This window comes from Arvicanthis niloticus, chromosome 22, assembly GCF_011762505.2.
Source record: "Arvicanthis niloticus isolate mArvNil1 chromosome 22, mArvNil1.pat.X, whole genome shotgun sequence".
NCBI classification, from domain to species: Eukaryota; Metazoa; Chordata; class Mammalia; order Rodentia; family Muridae; genus Arvicanthis; species Arvicanthis niloticus.
In genome coordinates, this window is record NC_133429.1 from 34,858,176 (window position 1) to 34,877,333 (window position 19,158).

Genomic DNA, 19,158 nt, shown 5'->3' on the forward strand with positions numbered 1-19,158 from the left:
GAAGCATTTTCTGCTATGTATCATTTGTCAAATTAGTTTGCTGCTGATATATATACTAAAACAAGTTCTGTACAAGTTAAACTACCACAACGCACCATTATTAGTAGGCCTGGACTGTGTCTTTTAACCGTCTTCATAGTTCATATGAAAAAGAGAATTTTATGTATTTTTTTAGTGTAGACAGCTAAATTTGAAGGATTAAGAAAGAAAAGCTGAACAGAGTTCCTCTATGGACTCTGATGTACATCCCATTCAAGTACCAAGATTCAAGAGCAGTAAAACATTTATTTTACTATGCCCACCCCTGGCAAATATATCATTAAAAAGATAAGTCAAAGTATTTTTTTTAAATTTTATTATTGTTTAGCAATGGGAAAATGCAATTTATTTACACCAGCAGCCATATGGGCAGGGGGAACACAAGAGTTAATTAGCTATTTGTATAGGACGGATTACTTATTAAAAAATAAGAATCTCCAAAACAAAGGACAGTGGTGAATTTCACACTACCCTCCCCCAATGATCCCAGCATGCGATAATGCCAGGTAGTGGCTCCTGGGCATGCGGTGGTGGGAACTAATTTACGAAGAAAAAACCACGAACCACAGAAAATTTAAAGAACCCCCTTCCCCCATATACATACACTCAGATACATATTAGGATTACAGGGTGGTCAATACAATTAATAGAAGAGGAAGGATAGAATTCTGCTGATACAGGAAAGGTAGGGGAAGGGGAGAGTTCCTAACCACTGTCAACTATATGGTGGAGAACAATTGCTCCCAAAAAAGTAGTTTGTTCTCTCAGGGCAATAATTGCTGGACTGAACCCACCTTTTAATGTACACAGAGTGGGGAGCTATGGCCCTAATGGAAATGTTGGAGACAGAAATCAAAAACAACAAAAAAGGGAAGTAATATGAACAAACCATTATCCCAAACTACCACCCACATCTTTATGTTCTAACCAGAAAAGGCAAGAAAACTGAAGTCACATTTGAGCTCCTTATTTGAAGGCAAGAGTGAGTGGGCCATGGCCTTTCTCCCTTTCATGTTTCCCAAGTACTTTACATAAGCAGGAATCTCAGACTGCTTTTTTTTTTTTTTTCCCCCAGAATTCATTGAAGGTTTTAAAAGAACTCATGTAGCAAGGTATCTTCTAAAAGTGTTTTTAGCTTCTGCCAAGGTGTTATTCAAGTTCTCACAATTCTTGGACTAAAGATCTAAACTGTAACTAGGCCTCAACCCTGAGCTGTAAAACTCTGAGAAGGCAATAACAGATAGTCTCAAGGCCCAAGAACTATAGTTTCCTTAACTCTTGAGTAAAGTAATCCAAATTAGTCCACACAGTTCAAATAGCTCTTGGGAGAAGGAAGATACATACACAATAAGGATAGAAAAGTGGAGCAGAACCATCTCCTTCCTGTGTATGCTAGCATTCATGGTTCTGCAGTATCCAAGTAGCAATGGGAAGAAAACTTTTGACAAGGCAGGGAGATATACCAGCAAGGCAGGCTTATATAAGAGAAACACTTAGACATGACACTGCCTTGTAAATTTAAAAAAGAATTTTTTTTTTCGTTATTCCAATCCAAACAGAGGGAGCCATGAGATTCTCCTCAAAGGCTTCCCTAAAAACAGGTAAAACAAAACTAACATAAGAACGTAAAAAGTTAGAAAATGACAACAAAACAAAAGGAAAAAGAAAACTTGTGTAGGCTTCAGAGCAGGTGCACTGGAAGATGAGCTGAAACTGGTCAAGATAAAACCTAGAGTGGCAAGCAGCACCTGGGATCATGAGCTGCACCAGATAGGCAGTGGAGCAGTGACAGGAACAGGGCCAAGCCAAACAGATGAGGTTGGACCCTTTACTGGGGCACAGAATGAGGTAAGAAAACATTTCAAATAAAGCAGCACCTTTCTTTTCTGCTCACCTCAGGACTCCCACCCTCCATAAACCCCCATTTAGGGACTAATACAGAACAGTTTTGATATGCCACTCACTTCCTGTTTATGTCTAACCCTGCCTCCAAAGTCAGGAAATTCCCAACCTTTCAACTTCCAACAACAACAACAACAAAAACACAGCCCCTGCTGTAAGGAGGTCCTGAGGACCAAGTGACAGAACTGCCATTTGTGAGGGCAGAGAAGGTGGAGACAGTCTTATTCATCATAGCAGAGGTCTGACTGCCCAATTGAAGAAGGGAATCTGCAACCATACCAGGTAAAACAGGCCTGTTTCAGGGATCTTAGCACTAAACTCATTCACATTATTGAAGGAAGATGGAAAAAGTTCCCTCCTGGCTCAATTTTCAAACAGCTTCCTGCTTGGCCATGATGTCCTTCTGTAGTTCAGTGGTACCACTGGAGAACAGTGACCTGTCATAATGATCAAGTCAGACCCATGGGCTGGTTACATCACCAGTAACTCAAAAGTAGGAAAAGACTGTCCCACCAAACTTATGTCCACAGTATATAATTCAAGACAGGAGTCTTCCAGGTGGAGATGATATGCAATCATGGAGGTATACTTCATCCTCATAGCATCAAAACAAAATCTTCAGCTGTTTGTAAACCACCTTGTCCTTTGCCAAATCTTTGCCACTCAGTGGAATGGAAAGACAAGTCTTTTGATGAGTCAAAGGCGAGGCCTTGTCCCCACAAAATGCTGGACCTTTGGATAACAGGTGATTCTGAACTTCTTGTAGACAAGGGCACAAGGGATTCCCACCAAATTCAAAAGGGAATTAATATTTTTAGTATTAAAGTCTCATACCTGACTTCTATTTGTATCAAAGAGGCCCAATTGGAGGCTTAGAAATCAGAGCAGTCCACTGAAGCCGACTTATCACGACTTATCAAGGCCTGACCATCAACAGCATCCAAACTTCCCAGGAGGCCCTTGACATCAAGCAGATGCAAATTCTGAGAAACAAAAGAATTTTATAGGCTGGGTACACAGCTGCTCACCTGTGTACTAAGGGCAGTTCAGGGATCTTGTACATCCACGTGTATTTATAGAGCTCAAAATACAGCATGCCACCTCTGGACCTTCTCCTGTGCAGGATTTCAGGGCTGGCACTGGATACCCTTTCAAATGGACCCGGATTCCTAAATTCTCCTTTTTTGGGGGGGTTTGTTGTTGTTGTTTCTGTCTTCTTGTTTTTGTATTTGAATGCTAAGATCTTTAAGGGGAAATGGGACTTTTGTTTGCTTTTTCTTTTATTATTTATTTTCTCTCCAACTTAGCTTATTCCTCCAAGCCACGGGACCAGTCTATATTATTGTCCTGGTCACTGTCGCCCTCCCTCATGTCGTGACTACTGGAATTCTGGAGGTGAACGCTGCAGCTCCGTCTGGGGCCCACTCTCGGGTTCTCCAGGAAGGGAGCAGAGAGGGAGGCGGCATGCTCCTTTGTCTTCCACTGGCTGAATGCCAAAATCCTTCACGCTACCAGTGTCTGCAAACTCCAGGTAGAAGTAGCCACACTTGACTGCCCGGTGCACCTCAAAGCAGAATCCCAGGCAGGAATCCTCTATCAGGTCTACATAGATCTCCTGGGCGATGGCCTCCAGCTTGTTAGTATCCAGGTTGGCCAACGAAATCTCCTCCATCTTAACTGGTAAGCGACTGTGCAGAGGGCGCTGGGTTTACTCACGGCACACTGGTCGGGCTCCGCGGGCCGCGCTAGGCCTGCAAGGCCTCTCCGGGCCGCGTCCTCCGGGTCGGCAACGGCGGCGTCCGCGGCGACAGCAACCGCTGCTCCGCAGTCCCAACGCTCGCTCGGCTCCGACGACACCCGCGTTCGGGATTCTGAGCTGCACCCGAGAGCCTGACTCGCCGCTAAACCGTCTCAGCGCCTCGCCGTTGCCGTTCTGGCCTCTTCCTCTCGCTGACGGTCTGGGCCCGCCCCCCCACTTCCGCCCGGATGCTGCGCCTGCGCACTGGCTCCGCGAGGAGGCCGGGCTTCGGCTCAGGCGCAGACCGTTGTCTTGGAGCTCTGTTGGTCTGTGAGAGCCGGTGGGGACAACTGTCTAGCTCGTCGCTCGCTCGGTTTATAAAATGCTATCGACGATCCTATGTTATTGTGTTTAAGGATTCAAACGCTCGCTAATGAGTTCGCCTGCGTTTAAATGATTTTTTCTACGTAAAAGGAGGAATGATAATTACTTGTCCTGTTGTGTAATCAATCAAATAATGATTTTAGGCATATTTATCCACACACGACTGCAAATTTGACATACAGGCTTGACTTGCAATTATTTACAGTACTGCCGCAGTTGTCATTTAAATCCACTAGATGGTGCAAGGAAACAAATTGCCCTATAGTTTATCTTTGAGTCTTTCTTTGAATGAAAACAAGTAGAATCTTGACACTAAAGGCATAATTCAAATATATTGATCAAATAAACCTAAGGCATTTATCTCACTTATAAAACCATTAAGTCAGCATGATTGCAAAGAAATGGTTATATACGTCTCCAAATGGGCTACAAGATAAAAATGATGTGTGCATAGTTTCGGGGAGGCAGGGAGGAGAGGAGGATTTTCCTAAAGTTGCACTGCTTTCATTGTGAGAACTGGAACCAGCCCACCAAATTCCCTGCACCCAGCTCCTAGCAACTTTTCTCATTTGATTCAAGCAAGTCCTCATTCTGTGGCTAAGATCATTGATAAAACACATTACAAACCACAATGGATCAGAAAATGCCGGCTATTCCTAAACAGATTAGTTGTGAATGCAAACATAAGGAAGTCGCTGTACTATTTTGTCTCTCTTTTTTTCTTTTTTTCCTTTTTGTTCATTATTTGATCCTCCTCTGCAACTACTTTACTTTTGTAATTTATCAAAAAGGAACTGTGGCTAAAGAAAAATTCAAATGCTCATTTCTAGATTTCTTATTCAAGGTTTCCAGATTAGAGAAAAGTGTACACTCATCAGAACATTCTAATTTCAACATTAATATCTATGTTTCTCAGTACAGAATTACCTTACAATGATTGAATTACAGTGCAAATTATTTGTAAACAGTTGTATTTTCTAATTGTCTATTTAATCACTTTAGGTAACACAGATTGGCAGATACAGATCAGTTTAGCTTATACTACTTTATTTTTTTCTGCCCAGAGTTTTCCCTTTTTAAAATTTAAAACAAAACTTTTTCTTTTAAAATTTGGACTTTTGCATAATCTATATGTTCTAGATTCAAAAAACTGACATATTTATGCAATGTGGGATTTCATAATAGCCATACAATAAACCATGTGATGTTTAAGAGTACATGTTGCAGAACCAGACTGCCTCTAATAGTAAATGCCTATGTAAATCTTGTATTTGGATCTGTTTACTTGAAGTTTCAGTAATAGATGTCATCACATAGCTTTGTAGTGAGACACATGCCTGCCATGATGTGTAGCGGTACCAACTGTTACAAGCCTAGTTAGGTGAGAAATATAGTTACGGCTTTAAGCATCTTTGCTTTATTCTTTCCTCTTCAAACTAAGTGTAGAACACTACTTTCCAGGTACATGTACACATTTGGAGACATTTGTGAAGTTTAGACTTTTTTTCTGAAGGTCTTGGGTTGGGACCTAGCTTCATTTCTAGCATGCTTTGACATATGATGGTGCTAACACATTGATTGCCAAACAAAAGTTCTTATTAACAGACAACCATCCTTTGTCATCATTGATGTATAATTTGTTCATGCCAGGTGATCATTGAGTCTTGTTCCCTTAATTAAACAAAACAAAATGAGATTGTTTTTCTGAACCTTATACAGTGGGAGTTAGAAACTGTCCTTTTATTTAGCTAATAAATTTAGTACACTTCAATGAAAATTATTTCAAAGTATATGTGCTTTTATGTTAATTGAAATTCAAATAATGAGATTAGAATCATTTTAAATATTCTGTCAGCATTTGATTCCATTTACTCTGACTAAACACTATTGTTTTAAAAATTTGTAGTCTCAATCCAATTTTGTCTTACCTTCTATCTGTATCACAAGCTAGGTTGTCTTAATTCCAGTTGAAATATACTAGATATTTTATTTCAAATCAACACTATCAGAAAATATAAATGAGATTTTATTGGTCATCTTAATGGAGTATTGAATGTACTGTATCAATATTTAGTTTGTTTTCTAAGTGTAATGCAAATAATATAGAGTGCTTCTTAGCAAATGGCCTTAAAGCATATGCATTAAATATGTAGTGCACCAAAGGAATACACTAACTTTTCAATCATTTTTGATTTTCCCCCATCAAACAATGTGTGCAATGGGAAGAACCACTCTTTCAAAATGGAAAACATTTGAAATCTTATGTGAACGTATTTTAATAGGCATGGCCATATCTTTGATACTTACCTGGCAGGGGAGATAACATGATCAAGAAGACATTTTTATGGTGGGAGCTAATTATTGTACTTGGGATGAATTAGCACCTTTGGCTTCCCCAAATGGGAGAAACCAACTTCATAATCAGTGGAGGTAGGAACTGTGCTCCTCTGTAAAATAAATAAGAGAATACATATATTTTAGGTATGTCATTTTTGTGTTCACAGGAAATAGAGACAAATGAGTTAGCAAAATGCATCCAGATGGACGTGGAAGTCAACTAACCCAGTTGTCAGTCATGTTCTAGAGTTATTTTTCAGGGAACATGTTTGTATGTGCAGGTTTATGATTTAAAACTATTTTAAATAAGATTGTGTATTTATTCATGATTTTATATTAAATAAAAATCAAATAACCACTGATACCATTTTTAATTGTTTTATTTATTTAAATTATAAATATTGCCCCCTTATCAGTCCCCCTTCAATAGTTCTTCACCCCATACCCCCTCTACTTTGCCTCTGAGAGGGTACTCCTCCACTCACCCCACCAATCCCTTCACCCTCTCACTGAGACCAGACAAGGTAGTCCTTTGCTACATATGTGGTCCAAGTGGCCATGGGCCAGCCCATGTATGTTCTTTGGTTAGTGGCTTAGTTCCTGGGATATCCCAGGGGACAGGGTTAGTTGATACTGTTGGTCTTCCTATGGGGTTGCCATCCCCTTCAGCTCCTTCAGTTCTCCCCCTAACTCTTCATCAGGGGTCCCTAATCTGTCTTTGACTGTAAGTATCTGCCTTTGTCTCACTCAGCTGCTGGTAGAGTCTCTCAGAGGACAGCCATTCTAGGCTCCTGTCTGCAAGCACAACATGACATCAGTAATAAGTGTCGGGCTTTAACATGGGGAGTATACAAGGAAGCACAGAAGGTTTATATTTCTCTTTGGATTTAAGGATCAGCACCAAAAACACAATATAGAAACTTAGAAATTTTCTGGAAAATTCTAGAAATTACTTAGGCTTTAGCAATCAGAATGTGGTAACTGTTAATAGAAACCTTAACAAAGTGTATCTTAAGAGTTTCAAATGCATACATGCATTGAAATAGTAAAAATAGTTTCTGCACATTAACCTTTTACTCAAATCGATATGTTGACAATGATAGCATTTTTGATCTGTTTTTCCTTAAGGTTTCTTTTCCAGAAGCAAGCCTGAATTATTGTGTTCTGCACAATCTGGCAGTAAGTTGCAAACAGGTCTTATCATTCCCAAGTCTTTCATTGCTCAGGTACTTTAAGAGCAACGCACTCTGTACTGGCTGGTTTTGTGTGGCAACTTGACAGAACCTGGAGTTTTCACAGAGAAAGGAACTTCCCTTGAGAAAATGCCTCTTTGAAATCCAACTATAAGGCATTTTCTCAATTAGTGATCAAGAATGAGAGGTGGTATTGTGGGTGGTGCCATCCCAGGGTTGGTAGTCCTGGGTTCTATAAGAAAGCAGGCTGAGCAAACCAAGGGAAGCAAGCCAGTAAGTAACATCTCTCCATAGCCTCTGCATCAGCTCCTGCTTCCTGACCTGCTTGAGTTCCAGTCCTGACTTCCTTTGGTGATGAAGAGCCATGTGGAAGTGTAAACTGAATAAACCCTTTCCTCCTCAACTTGCTTCTTGTTCATGATGTTTGTGTAGGAATAGAAACCCTGACTGAGACACATTCTTTCACACTATCACTTTAAGAAATTCAGATGGAGTGGGATATCGCTGTATAACATATGACTGTTGCCAGTTGTCCTACGACTTTTATGTAGTTACTTTTGTAGTTGGCCCAGGATCCTGTGCTCTTATATCATGGCTATTTCAATTTTTGGAACAATTGGATAACACAGAAATTCCGAAGATAAAATGTGAATTCAAAAGCTTTACAAGGCTAGTAACAATCGGGGTTCCCTTTACATACTAAAAACTCTCTGTAATCTCTATTAAATCAATGTCTAACTGACAGTTTATTGATTCCCTTTTCTTCTCTGATAAGCCATGTCCTTTAATAGATCTTGATCTTGCTAACTGTACTTTTTCTAAACACACTGGTAGTTTGGAAACATAACCCTAGAGATTTGGGAAGAGTATTATTATGACAGCAAAACCATTTTTCAGGCCATTCTAGATTATTAAAACGTGTCTACAAATTGATAGTACTTCTCAGAGTAAACAAAATGGAATGGGATATTTGAGCAGAAATCTCTCTGGAAAAGATTGAGGGTATAAGATTTACACATATCTAACTTAATAGAAAATACAGAAAAAAATGATGCTTTCATTTTGAATAAGAAAAATAAAGTTAGAGATGTCAAGAGAATTGTTCAATCTGTGTGTGGCAAAATTAGTACCAACTGCTAAATCTAATTCCTTTCCTGGTACAGAATTCTTTCCTTAATGTCTGTTTTCTTAGCAGCAGAAAGTTTAGTGATGGCTAAATATTATTTTTAAAAACTAGAATAATTTATAATATATGAATCATACTATCAATATAGAATGCACTGATTAATGAAAACTATGTAGTTTTATGAACTTGGTATAATGTTAGATTAATTTTGTTACTCTGAAAAAGATTATAATATTTCAAATTAGAAATTAAAATATTCAAACTAGCAAATGATTCAATCCAAAAGAGAATCATGCACCTATTTAGAAATACATCACATACCTATTTAAATTTTTCTTCCTTCCTTTCTTTCTTTCTTTCTTCCTTTCTTTCTTTCTTTCTTTCTTTCTTTCTTTCCTTTCTTTCTTTCTTTCTTTCTTTCTTTCTTTCTTTCTTTCTTCTTTCTTTCATTTTTTTTGACACATTCTTGCTCTGTAATATAGGCTGTCTTCAATCTTCAGATCCTTCTTCTTTATACTCTTAAATATTAGGATTACAGTGGTGTACCACCAGCCATACTCACCTGAAATGTGGCATCATTTTTACAACTTTTCAACCATTTAATTGTTTGAAATAAAATCAAACATTTCTATGGCCTTTTCCACAGTGCGTTGCTTCTCTGTTAGGAAGACAGTTTGATGTAATTAATTGAGCGTACGTTGTGTTGTAATTTGACTAATGCTCATTGAGTTTGTTTTTGTTTCATTTCACCCATGAAGAACTATTTTCTTAAGTCAAGCTGTTAAGCTGGTGGGTGGTATGCTTTTATTTCTTATATTCCACAGATAGTCATCTGGCATATGCCACCAAGTGGCAATAAGAGATTGATTTTTTTGAAAAAAAAAATAGTAAATGGAAGATTAAGAGGAAATTAGGGTTCTAACATGAGAGTGGCTCAGAACTGGTTGTGAGTTAATTACTAATATTTTCTAAGTGATTTATTCTAATTTCTCAGATTAAATGTTACAGCATTGTTTATGCTTTCCCTCCACTTGTGGTGAATCTGGTCTTTGCTTTTCAATTCTAACAGAAGTTCCACAATTTTGCTATGATGTTCATAGGGATCATTAATTTCTTTCTAATCACTTTCTCTCTATTTCTTTAATTACCCTTTTTATTTATTTTATCCCTATTTTATTGACCCTTGATATTTGTAGTCATCTATCATTTCTACTAATTTATTAGCCATTCCATATTGTTACTATAATTTTATTTTAGTAAACTGTGAATAAACATATCATAGCTATTATATATATAATTTATATATTATATATAATTATATTATATATAATTTATATATATAATATATAATATTATATATAATTTATATATTATATATTATACATATAATTATACACAAATTATATATAAATCAAAAAATATATATATTATCTATATATAATCTATCTATCTCTATATATGTATATATAATTTTTTGATTCATATGGTTCTTATTTTCAGAACTTTGAGGCATTTATTTTATTGGTATATACACATTAAATGTATACATTTTCATTTGTATTAAGCACAATGGTATGTGCACAGAAGATTCTTCATACTCCATAGTATAAAAGAGTTCTATTTCAGCAAGTTTTAGATTTGTACTTTATCTTTTAGTAGCCCAACTTCATAAAATTGATGCTTCTGACAGCTTTGTTCCCCCTGAAGATTGTTCCAAAGAACAAAGAGAAATCATTTGGAAAAGAATTATTTACCAAACACAAATAAAATTTGTCAGAAAAAAAAACCAGAATTACAAACACATGTATGAGTGTTGTGAGATATTTAAACAATGTATTTAATACAAATTCATAATTAAAATATTTAATGTAAAAATTTGTTAGAAAACTAAGGGACTTTTAATTGTACTGTTCACACATGTTTTGCTTCAGTAACAAAGTATATTAGCTGTTAATGAAAATTTCCATTCCATAAAAATAAATTATTACCTGCCTCTGTAAGAAAACATTTGTTTATGCCATAAATGGAATGATAAAATAGCTGTGAAAGAATTATTAACCTGAGCTTGTGTCTTATTTAGGATTCCCATTGATAAGAAGAGACACCAAGGCAACCCTTATAAAGGACAACATTTAATTAGGGCTTGCTTATAGGTTCAAATGTTGAGTTCATTATCATCATGGCAGAAAGCATGGCAATGTTCAGTCAGGCATGGCTCTGAGGGAGCTGAGAGTTCGACATCTTGTTTGTAAAGCAAACAAGAGAATTTTTACTAGGCTGTTCTGAAACTTCTTTTGCCAATGAAATTAATCTAAATCTCTTCACTTTAGCCTTGGGCAGACTCTTCAGACAATAGCAAAAAGCAGCAACACTCTTCACCAAAAAACCAAACCAAACCAAGCCAAACCAAACCAAACCAAACCAAACCTAACCAAAACAAAACACAAAAACAGTCTCCAGGCTAGGCCACATACTGAAGCTCTTCTCCACTTCACTCTTATGAAGAACATTTTAATGAAAAGTAGCAAGCTAAAAAAGAAAAAAATACAAAATAAATGTTTCAAAGAGCAAAAGGGCACCAAGGAGTGTAAAAGGGCTAAATCCGGTATTCAAGGAGATAACTAGAGTAAGAAAGTAGTGACTGGGGCCAGATCCCACCCACCTAAGTTTAGGTCAAGGCATGTTAGTGCAAGCCTTTAATCCCAGGAGATAGAGACAAGCAGGTATCCTGAGTTCAAGGTCAGTCTACAGAGCAAGTTTCAGGACAAGCATATTCAAACCACCCCAGAAGGTGGAGTTGGAGTAGGTGTGGTTTTGTAGAAAGTATGTTACTTAGAGGGTAGGGTTTGAGACTCTTCTAGCTGACTGGAAGCTACATGGAAGTAGTCTGTTTTAGTTAGGGTTTCCATTGCTGTGAAGAAACACCATGACCAAGGCAACTCCTAAAAAGGACAACATTTCATTGAGGCTGGCTTAAAGGTTCTGAGGTTCAATTTATTATCATCAAGGTGGAAACATGACAGCATCCAGACACATGGTACCAGAGGAGCTGAGAGCTCTACATCATGTTTTGAAGGCAGACAGAGAAGACTGACTCTTCTGCACTGGGTGGAGCTTCAAATTCCACCTACATAATTACACAATTTCTATAACAAGGCCATACCTACTCCAACAAGGTCACACAATAGTCACTCCCTGGCCAAGCATATTCAAACTACCACAGTTTGCCTGTTCTGTTATCTAGAAAGATTTGTTATTGTACCATCTTTGAAAAACAAAATAAGTGAAAGAAGCTTAGAGACACCATTTGCATAGTTTGCTTTTAACTTCCAATTAATATAATTGACATTTTACATTTTTTAAAAAAATTTCAATTATGGCATACGAAAAAATGTGAATCAAAAGACCAAAAGATTAAGGTAAGATAAATTGAATGATAGTGGTAAATTGAATTATATAAATAAATAGTTTTAGAATCATCGGTGAATCAAAAGACCAAAAGATTAAGGTAAGATAAATTGAATGATAGTGGTAAATTGAATTATATAAATAAAAATCTCATCAATGAATTTCCCGAGGAAGATACCCACATACATTTCCACAAACTATAAATAAACAATATTTTTCTAAGGACAATGGGGTGGGGCCATCACAATTTTATTGATTGACTAATAAGAATTTATGAGGTAATGTTGTATGGCACAGGATCTCTAATGCATTACTTTAGTAAAGGGAAATGTGACAATATATATTTAATTTACAGTTTTTTTTTTCAAATTGACTTGTTATAAGAAGATTTTAATGATTAAACTCATGCTTTCTTTCAAGTTTCTAAGGTGGGGTTGCTTTCTCATATTTATTCCTACCTCTGTAAATCAGTCAATAAAAATTATTAAATATAAATTCTATTTGTTTTATAAGTATAAACTCAGAGGGCAAATGATAGTCATGATTTTCTTGATACATTTAAGTACTAAATGTTAATGAAAGGAAAGAATGTATAGAAGATGTGTACACAGGCAAGGTAGAATTCATACTTACATTTCATAGTTCTTAGAATTACTATATTTCTGTATTTTTGTTTTGAATCTCTATTTTTATTCCATAGGTGTTGATCATGAAAATTTTAAGCCACCAAATTTTAAGCATACACGCATAAATTGGCTTTATTATCACCTCTCTTAAACACACACACACACACACACACACACACACACACACACACACACACACACACTGTGCCCTTTAATCAATTCCATGCAGATAGATAGTATCCTGCATTAGAAACTCAAAAGAATAAATTCTTACATCTGACATGTAATTTCATTCACCCTTCACTTTCTGCATTTCATTACTTTTGTTATAGAAGCATACTGTGGACTTTATATTCATAGACCTGTGATAGATCTTTGATACATAACATTTTTAAGGCACCAGAAACTTTATTAATAGCTCAAACAGCTATGACATCTGGGAAATTATATTAAAATGATATGTTCCTTATAAAAGCTCTCCTGATGTAAACTATGATATAACTTGTCTAGACATCGTTATTCAATAAGCATTCTGGTCAACATGGTAAAGTGAATGGGGAAGAAGTCATGAGGCCCCACCCTAGCTGAGAGCTATTATTAGCTGAAAGCTGCTGGCAGGAGAGAGTCTGTTTTCTTTAGGGGCGTGGTCTCTTGTAGGTTACTGCACTCCAGTAACTGCCTCCCCACATGGGTGCATAATGTTAGCTCTAATTGGACCCAGTGGGAATGAGAAGAGATGTGACCAAAGTATACTTCTGTGAAATTTTCAAATACTAGATCAATAAAAATTTTTAAAAATTCCCCTGGGAAAAAAATTAATCCTCAAATGCAAACAGTTCTCTCATCCACCTTTTCAAACGTTAACTCTACAATCAGAGTTCTGTATCTCTGTGCCTCAGATTGTGAATTTACTGCTAAAAGGTCTCAACCAAGTAGCTTTTCAATGGAGTTAAAGGATAAACTCAGGTAATTACGTATTATAGAAGCATCTCAAGAATTCATTATCTAGGTTCGACATGATATGTTCCATCTTATCAGAAGAGGAAATATTTCTTGAGAACAGGACACTTTAAGATTTGAAAGAGGAGTATTGCGGCTTAGCAAATATGAGTAGAGTGAGGGACATTTTGGTGGAAAGAAGAACAGTATTAAAAAAATAGAGATATAAAATAATATGCCAACGCTTTTATCACTGAAGTAAGTTCGTAAAGCACTGGGGTGAATGAAAAGCCCCCAGAAGCTGAGAGTCACTGAAGGTGAGAATGAAAGACATAAGGTGACACACTCATAGAGATTTTATATGAGAGGATCATGGGGAGTTGATGCTTAAGGTGAAAGGGAATCCTGGAAAGTCATAATTAGAGTCTAGGTGATGACCATCAACTCATGGACAAATCACTGACCATGAGAGAGAGGGAAATATCTTGGTGGGTAACGTCAAATGGATGAAATTTCATTAAAAGCAATGAAAGAACATTTCAGCAAAATGAACTTAAATAAAGTATTTGGTAAGAAACAATAAAGGCCTATATGAGTTGTTATGAATGTTATGTGTGCATAATTAGTGCCTTTAAAGACACAAAAGATTTTCCATAAAGGATTTAGCTATTTAGTTAAATATAGGTTACCTCATGTTACCTCATCCAACAAAGCTAGGGACATTAAAATTTAAAGATATTAAAGTTCAAGACAATTCAAATGAATTATGCACAGTATGCATTTTTAAAAACTGCAGCTTGACTTGTCTTCATTGGTGTAGTGATTGTAAGGGACAAATTAATTTCTACATTATAATTATTCTGTTCACAGAGACAGTAAAGACTTCTGTACCCAAAGTCCTATAAACCTTGACATTGACCTACCATGTAGATAACAGGATTTTCATTCTTTTTTTTTTTTTTTTTTTTTTTGAAGGGACATAGCCGTGCCTGGCATGAGCTTAAAAATACCCCAAATCTTTCCTGCATATTCCACATTGTCGGGTAGTATATCCAGTGACATTAGATCTGCCACAGCTGTTCATGCATTTAAATGAAAGTTAAAGAACTTCTTTTTGATCTAGTTTTAGTGTTTATCTAATTTATATGCACAGCTCTGTTCTAGAAGAGCTTGTTCAAAGTAATTTTCTCAGTTTTATCTGTCATTGGTATTTTTATGCCTTTATTTCTCAGCCCTTAAAATGTGACACAAATAAAAGCAGCTTTCTAAATAAAAATTGATTATTTGGGAATTCTTACCCAATAAACCATCTCCTTATATGCATACCCTATAAATTGGTTTTAAAGAGAAAAGTCTTAATTCATTGTGGTATACAGACAGCTATATCCTATTTGTATGTTAAAGTTAAATTAGAAAATCTGACAAATGCTTTGTTCAGATGGCTGGCAACATCTGTGTACAACGTTATTCTCTGGTGATCCTGGGGCACTGTATTCACCTCTTGGAATCTGATCTATTTCTATTGCAAACATTACCTCTTGTTGGCTTGAATGGAGTCATGTCCTTTCCAACACACCAACAGATCTAAAGTCTTCTCTTAATTTAAGGTCAAGCATTAGCACCTTACATTGTAAGGAGAGGAAGTAAAGTGTTTATAAGAAAAAAATTAGTTTTCCCTTATATAGAGGTTTCTGGGATATCGTGTGTGTGTGTGTGTCCAAGTGTGTACATGTGCACAGGTAATATGTTCATGCATACCTATGTGTAGGCCTGAGATCGACAAACTAGGTGTATTACTGAATCACTTCTTCTCCTTATTTCAAGGCAGGGTGTCTCACTAAACCTGCAGCTTTCCATTTCTGCTAGACTATGTGGCTATGTGGCTAGCAAATTGCTGGTTACTCCTGTCTCTGCCTCTCTAGTGCTAGGGTTAAAGATATGTTCCACCAAGTTTTTAGATTTTGCATGGGTTCTGAGGACCAGAACTCTGGTCTTTACGGTGGCACAGCAATTATTTTATGTACTGAGTCACCTTTCAAGCCTTTGTTGATTCATTTTCACATTAATCTGTTATGAAAGTGATATACTCCAGAATCACATTTCTATTGATCCTTAATGCAGAAATGAACTTACATTCATAAAACAATTTTGTGGAATTATCATTTGAAATATGTGATACATTCGAAGCCATTTAGAAGGAAGAAAAAGTCTTAAAAGGAATATAAATACTGTGGTAGTAGTGCTCATTAGTCATTACCAGAATAACTAATATGAATCCCAGAGATGCTCACTTGGAATAATTTCTGTTATTTATTAAACGCAAGCACATTCACACACACTATAAAATGCTATTCTGGAGTTTATAACCACTAATTTGCTTTTTAACCTTAAAAAATTTTCAAGTAAAGATTATAGATTTTTTTTTCTGTTCCTGACACTGCACATCAACTGGTTCTTATCCAAATTTATATTGCCATGGCTGTTTAATTCTGCTTTCTTGAGTTAGTAACACAGTGCTACTATATTTAGTGCTAATCCTATGCTGAATCTCCTGGTATATAAAACACACACATTTCTTAGGCAGTTCTGATAACTCAGTAGATTTATACAATGGTCAAATCAGATTAATCAGTATTTCTGTATCTTTAGACATTTATTATTTGCAATTCCAAACTCTTCCACTTTTTTGAGATATATAAAGCATGTAGTAGACTGAAGTCATCCTACACTGCCGGCGAATCCTAGAAATAACACTTTCCATCCAATTGTGCTCGTGTACTGTGGTCTAGTTTCTTATATAAAACATTATACCAAATTTTACTTATACTAAATTATTTATTATATTATACTAAATTATTTATTATATTATGTATTATAATTTTATTATTATAACAAAATATAATTATATGATTATGCATATTATATACTATAGATAGTATACTATAGAATGTATATTAGTCATATTAAAACAAAATATTTTATATATTGTTTCATATTATATAATTAACAATATATTTTATATAAAATAATTAATATGTAACTATAGTATAATAAATGTTATATATGATATAATAATCATATATTTACATGTAATATAGTATATGCTTGCAAAATACCCATGCATTGTTTTCTCAAGTATATTTATTCAATAATTTGAATTATTGAATAATAATTTCAATTATTGAATAATATTTATTATATTATAATATATTTATTATATAATGTATTAATATAAAATATAATATATTTGACATATATTATATTTATAATAATATATTCAATAATAGTTATAATTTACAATAAACATAAATTTAAATTAACTTTTCAGAATTTTTCACCAGTAGCATTAGAAAGAACCTCACCAGCCAGAGTAATCCTTATGTATATTGTCTTTTGTATTAGACCTAAATTAAGTTATTGCCAAGGCTATTTTAGTCAGTACCTTTTATGTTCCATACCATGTAGATAAATTACAGAATAACAAAAATTTAAATGATTTTTTAATCCATCTCTGCACTTCTTTCAGTAAAAAGGAAGCAAGATTACTTATAAATAGAACTTGCACTGAGTTTGAAAAATGGAGTTGCCTTTTTAATATTATTGTTCTATGTAAAGCCCAGGTGACCCCTGGTAGACTTGATGGGGTTCTTCTATTAGTTTATCCAGGACTATTTAATCCACTTCCATAAGACAGGCCCTAGCTTTGCTTAATCATGTCAGCACTGCCTCTGGTCTATTTCTCTAAGGAAGATAGGGGAAGTACTTAGGACACTGGGCTTCCTATCAAGTACTGAAACTGTATTATGACTCTTGTTCTGGTATTAAAAAAAATCTCGTATATTTTGATGACACTCATGTTCATGTCTAGTGGAAAGAGGAGGTAAGTCCAAGTTGTTGATAGGTGGAGAATGAATTGCCATATAAAGAGATAATTATCATTATTTTAATGCTAGATGTGTTTGAACACTTAAAAATAAAGCCTAGATGCTACTTATTTTTTCCCTAAAACTTTAATATCCAGCAATATATCTTGGCACATTTATGACCCCTTCTGGCAACATTATTGAGCTATCATAAAATGTTTTAAAACTCTCCTTCATAGTGTATGATTTATGCTCAAAATCCCAAACAACTATTGTAATTTGTAATACTTGATATCAAAGAGAAAATAGTTGTAATTATTTTGTGAAATTCTGCAAACTTTTGGTTGAACTTTTTAGATCATTTTGAATTTATATAGAATAAATTAGGATTTGTTAACCATTCTTGGACTGGTACACATATTCCAAGACAGTATTTTAAATGCAGGGTGGAACACTTATCAAAGGTTTTATGGAGAAATATAGAAAAATAAATCAATATTCATGAAATTAAATTATATCTACTAAATCAACCACTTCCTTAGGCTCCATAGTCTATGGGGGGCAGGGCATTATTCACTGCTTTCATGAATATAAAATACACTTCTAGAGCCATGGAAATTCTCCGTGAGTCCTAGTATACCATGCGAAAACACAGTAATTGGTATATTATTTGCTTTAAAGATGAAAGTGTGTGACTCGGAGAGAAAAAATGAATGTGTCTTGCAAAGTCCATTTCTATGTTAGTATCTGCAAATAGTGCTTAAGAACCTGTTAGTAGTAGAAGAAGGAAAACCATAATTTAGTTAATGTAGCAAGGACAATAGACATCTTAAAAAGTAAAGTTTTTACAGCATTATGTTATTAAGAGGTGAAATGAAAGCATTTGCTAATCATAAAGGCCCTGCTGATTTCACTGTGCAATAGAGTTCTCTAGTCACATGGCATGGCACCGCCTTTCACAGTTTCAATTTTATTGTGTGAATATTTTTAAAATGTTAGATTTAGGAATAGATTTCTTTCCTGATGCACGCATTTAAAGAAAAACAAGTCTTCTGCAGACAACCTTTTCTATGTACAATATTCCAATGTCAATTTTAAGAAAGAAATTATTATATAGTACAAAGAAAGGAGATAAAATTCCGAGCAGTAACCACTGTAAGTTGACCTAATTTATCGTAGATCATAGAATAATGCTATTGTTACTTTTAAGTGTTCTAAAAAATTTTGTAGCAGTAGAAATGTTGCCAGGCTGATGAACAAAATATTGACAATCTCTCTCTTAAATTTACATGACTAGAGATTGGGAAACTTAAAGAAAAAAAGCTAATCAGGATTTTAAAAAGAACTGGGCTCTTATTTTGTTTTGTTTATATTGCTAGGTTGTTTCACAGAACCATTCATGATACATCAACTATTGATTTCTATTTATGATATTACATAGTGTCAGTGCTGATTTTCTAAATTTAATGTAAAATGACCCATTTTCTTATTATATGACCTTATATTAATAAGACTATTAATATTTCATATAAAACAGAAGAGTCTAATTACAGAAATAAGTGAATTTATAAAAATATGACTTCTTGGAGTCTGATAAGAATGT

At 35.2% G+C, this 19,158-nt stretch overlaps 1 protein-coding gene across 1 annotated transcript; it reads right to left on the reverse strand.

Moving 5' to 3' along the window:
- Positions 1–338: 338 nt before the first annotated feature.
- Positions 339–3,912, reverse strand: Atxn7l3b (ataxin 7 like 3B). The gene has a single exon (XM_076920239.1). It carries the CDS (start codon positions 3,611–3,613, stop codon positions 3,320–3,322), a length of 294 nt encoding a protein of 97 aa, XP_076776354.1. The 5' UTR covers positions 3,614–3,912; the 3' UTR covers positions 339–3,319.
- Positions 3,913–19,158: the final 15,246 nt, after the last annotated feature.